At 39.7% G+C, this 4,127-nt stretch overlaps 1 protein-coding gene across 1 annotated transcript in view; it reads left to right on the top strand.

Moving 5' to 3' along the window:
- The window catches only part of CCDC125 (coiled-coil domain containing 125), a 13,971-nt gene that overhangs the window by 5,201 nt on the left and 4,643 nt on the right, over positions 1-4,127 (top strand). The window contains exons 7-10 of the mRNA XM_057385572.1: positions 1,578-1,721; positions 2,192-2,307; positions 2,778-2,885; positions 3,819-3,990. Of these exons, the coding sequence (XP_057241555.1) occupies positions 1,578-1,721; positions 2,192-2,307; positions 2,778-2,885; positions 3,819-3,990 (540 nt within the window). The remainder of the gene's footprint in view (positions 1-1,577; positions 1,722-2,191; positions 2,308-2,777; positions 2,886-3,818; positions 3,991-4,127) is intronic.

Here is a 4,127-nt window from a genome sequence, read left to right as displayed (position 1 = left end):
GATTATCCTTATTTACCTTAACTGTAGATGAGGAAAATAATGGTATGTGCATGCRTGTGGAAATATAATTTCCTGGTTAATAATTTCTTGATTGTGTTGCAGTGTAGATCTGGGCGTGAGTGCAGGTAAAACTGAGTRCTTTAGAGAGAGGCTGATGAACAGGTTCTGTGTTTAAATAAGAGTCACTCAGGTGGACAGCAGGTGTGGTTGGGCAAGCAGAATGTGCCAGAGGCACTAAACTGATAATGTATAACAGACCTTGAAAAATGGGACCTGCAGACTCGTTTATTTGCACGTAGAAATTGTGTCTCTGAAGTCTACGTGTCTGAGGAGTTGCTATTGTCATTATTTGTTGTTATTATTGCTGTTGTTGTTATTAGTCAGCGTGTATTTTTATTTAAAAATGTTTCTACTTGGAATCAAAGAATAAGCCAGAAGTTTACAAACTATTCCATAGATAAATCCATCAAGGGGTGCCTCTTGAAAASCCCTCTGTCTTTCCTGACAGAGGAGTTTGGGAGTGCAGCTCTGTAGTTTGGAGCCACAAAAMTGGTGTTGACTGTTGAAAGATAGAGACATTTCTTCAGAATGCCAGGGGCTCAGCCTGCTTTGCAAAACATCTGATATTTTTCTGATTRTTTTCTGACATCTGAGGCAGCAGGACAGGAAGAACGTGCGTTTTCCTTTGGTTTTGGTCAAGTGAAATAATTGAGAGGAGGATGCATTTGCTGATGGCTGAGGAGATGCACCAAATAAATTGTATTGCTTTGACATTTAGGACATCAGACTGCCAGTGTTCTGTTCAAGAGGCAAATATTTCAAGGAAAAACACATTATCAGTGMATATTGTGTATTCCCAGGCTGCAACACCTGAAGGCACAGCTGTTCTTGAAAACAGGATTCACACTAAAGGAAGTTTACAGAAGAGCTGTCACATCTCTAGTATCAGTTTTTTTCTTTCAAGGAAGTAGGAAATTTCTAGCAAGTCTTTTCAGAGGTTTATAATTACCATTTTCTTTGCATTTCAAATGGAAATGTGGCACTTAAACTCATCTCTTGTTAAAGCTTTTGGCACCGTCTACTTACACATGAATTTTATTTTATTTTGGTTTGGGTTTGTTTTGTTTGGGGTTTTTTTTGGTTAGTTTTTTGTTCGGTTTGTTTTTTTTTTAGTTTTCTCTTTTTTCAGACATTTGGTTGAACATATTTGGGTTGGTTTGAGTGTGAGGGTGTGGTGTCACAAGCAGGGTGAGCCTGTTTGAGCACCCTGCGTGCTCCCTGCTGCCTTGGCTTGGTTCTGCAGCACTGACACATTGCTGATCAGCAGAATTGCTTCTAACAATAAAGTACAGATTATTGGTACAGATATWATGGGAAAATGTTACCACTTATTCCATAAAAAAATAACAGAAGTGACAAAACTGCTGGCATGATGCTCCATGGTTAATATCTTGTCAAATCTAATACTCAACTCGTTGCACTTTTGATTTTTTTTCTTCCATCTTTTAAGTAATGATRATTTTAATATGCAGAAATATTAGCTACCTTATTTTAATAGGTTATTTTAAAACTAGTATTTGAGTGCACATTTAAAAACATTTTAAAAAATATAATAAAGCCTTTTTCTAACTTCTGCAGGATATACTGTGAGAATGCAGCTCTTAAGGAAGCATTGAAACTGAGGACAGAAGAAGTTAAAACACTTAAAGCTGAAAATGCAGGTATGCCACCAACAGCTATTCCTCTGTTTTTCAGGAATAATTGAGGATTTAGCTATGAGGCTTTCTGTGGGGATCAGTCTCTTGTTAAAGGCAGCTGATCTTAGTGGATATGCAGAAGYCTGGAAATTAAACTGGAAAGGAGGCAACAGCAGCCAGGGAGCCACTGGGTCAGAGRGCTCAAGTCCCTTTCCCTTATTTTTGCCTTCCAAAAAGCTTTAAAATAGCTGACTTAAATAATTATTTCCCCAATGTTGTGCAGTTCTAACTGCACTGTATCTCTCTAAGTGGGCCATTACTCCTGGGAGAACACAGAAGGAAAAACAACTGGGGTATGAGTTTCTGCTTCCACCCTCTCATGATGATCCCAAACTGATGCTTAAATTATAGAACTGCTTCATTTGGGTGTAGTTGAACTCAGAAATTAAGAAATCAGAACAGCAGATTTTTGAGATCTCTGTTTTATTTTGTAGTCTTGAACCAGCAGTGCCTGGAATTCCTTGCAATGTTAGATGTGAAACAACAGAAGGTTGTCCAGGAGAATATGTCGTTGAACAAAAGTGACATTACTGATTTTACAGGTCTTGAAGTAAGTATTGCTTATGTGTTTTTCAAAGTGGCTGCTTTAAAGTTATCTGTGTTCAAAATAGAGAAAATTCATTGCTCATTACATATCCCTTTATTTGTACCCATTTTAGCTAATTAGAACATTACTTTGCATGCCTGTTAATCAGTTTCTTCTTAGCGTTCCAGCTTGCAAAGAAAGATCAGAGGAAGCATCAAGCTGTTTTTCACAAGCCATGATGCTTATTTTTCTTCTTCTAGCACTTAATCCCCGCTTTCCTGTGCTTTCCTGAGCACAATAATAATGTGAGGTGTGCAGGGTGTGGCACACCCACAGGTTTTACTTGAAAAACACACCTCTCATTGTGAGTCAGAAGCAATCACCTCCAACTCCGTGCCTTGCTCACGCTGACTGACACTCCCTGCGTAGTTTGAGGATGTTTTTTTGCATCTSTGCCAGCAGGTCCTGACCTGTGGTTTGTTTTGTCTTTCCAGCTGGCGGTGCTGGGTGCCTGCAGCTGCAGTAGTGCTGAAGGGCAGCCTTGTCCCTGTGCCAAAGTGGCAGCTCTCACTCGAAAGCAGCTCCTTCATCTCAAGCAGGAGGTAATGAAGCCTGGCTGGGTGGGGCCAAGGAGGGGGTGCTCCTGCTGCAGTCCAAACAAAGCCAAAAACAACCACTGCTTACACAAACTCAGATGTTTCACAGCCAGATTCGATGAAATTTGTGATGCTCGTAATGCCCTAACTTTGCTCACAGAAAAAAATGTAATTATATCTACTCAGCTTTACTAGGTTATTTTTTTTTAAAAAAAAAATTTGTATTCTTTTTTCTCCTTCACATATTTTCTGATTTAAAAATGAAAATACCTTTTGAATGTACACTTTCCTGGCACTGAACCTTTTCCTTTCTTCCTAGCGGTGYGTTTCACCCCTCCCTTGTGTGGGCACCCCCAGCGCACTCACCCAGCTAGGTCAGCGAGCTGATCTTGCTTAAAAATATGTATTTACCTCACACTTAAATCAATAATGTCAATTTCAAGCTCCTAACTTCTTTCAGCTTAGTGAAATTATGTGGATTTAGAGTTTTTCTCCTAATTTGTATTTGACTCTGCAAATGTGGGAACCATCCTTGTGATCCTGCTGGAGAAGTTCCAGTTGACTTACTGGTTTTACAAATGGGTACTGGCYTGTCCATTATGATCCTTGATATGGGATGTTTTGCTGCTTTTGTTCCTGGCCCAGCTATTAAATGACATTATTGCCCTCCTTGAGCTCTTGTGCTTTGCAGAGATAAATATATGCACAAAAAGATAATTGTGCAGATGGCTGGTTGAGTGAACACATGAAGACAATGAAGAGTAATGACTCCAATACACATCTCAAAATATGTTTCTTTACATATCAGGAAAACCCTTTAGTTCCTACTATTTCCTCGATTATATTTACTTACATGTCTGTATCTTAATATACATTTTAAATCTGCTTTTGCTTCCAGATTAGCTAATACACTTTAAATTTTCTTTGAATTCAAACCAGGTTGAAAATCTGAAGAAGAGCAGGGAAGAAGCGTATATCATGGCAGATGCCTTCAGAATTGCATTTGAGCAGCAGCTGATGCAGAGGAAGGACCAGGCCCTGAGGCTGGCAGAAGTGATAAACATGAAGAAAGAAACAAAATTTGCAAACTGGAGACGTCAGAAGGGCACTGGTAACTGGGCAATCCTGTCTGTAGGGTTGGCTGGGAAAGAAGGGAGCCCCGAGCACCTCTTTTTGTTAAATGTGTGCTGGTGGCTCAGCTGCTGACTGAGGTTTTTGGGCAGTAGCTGAGGAAAGCAGCTGAGGCTG

Source organism: Malurus melanocephalus, unplaced genomic scaffold (assembly GCF_030028575.1).
Source record: "Malurus melanocephalus ecotype Western Australia unplaced genomic scaffold, MMel_1.1 scaffold_844, whole genome shotgun sequence".
Classification (NCBI taxonomy): Eukaryota; Metazoa; Chordata; class Aves; order Passeriformes; family Maluridae; genus Malurus; species Malurus melanocephalus.
Note: the sequence above shows the minus strand (reverse complement) of the source record. Positions and strands in the feature narration are given on the sequence as shown.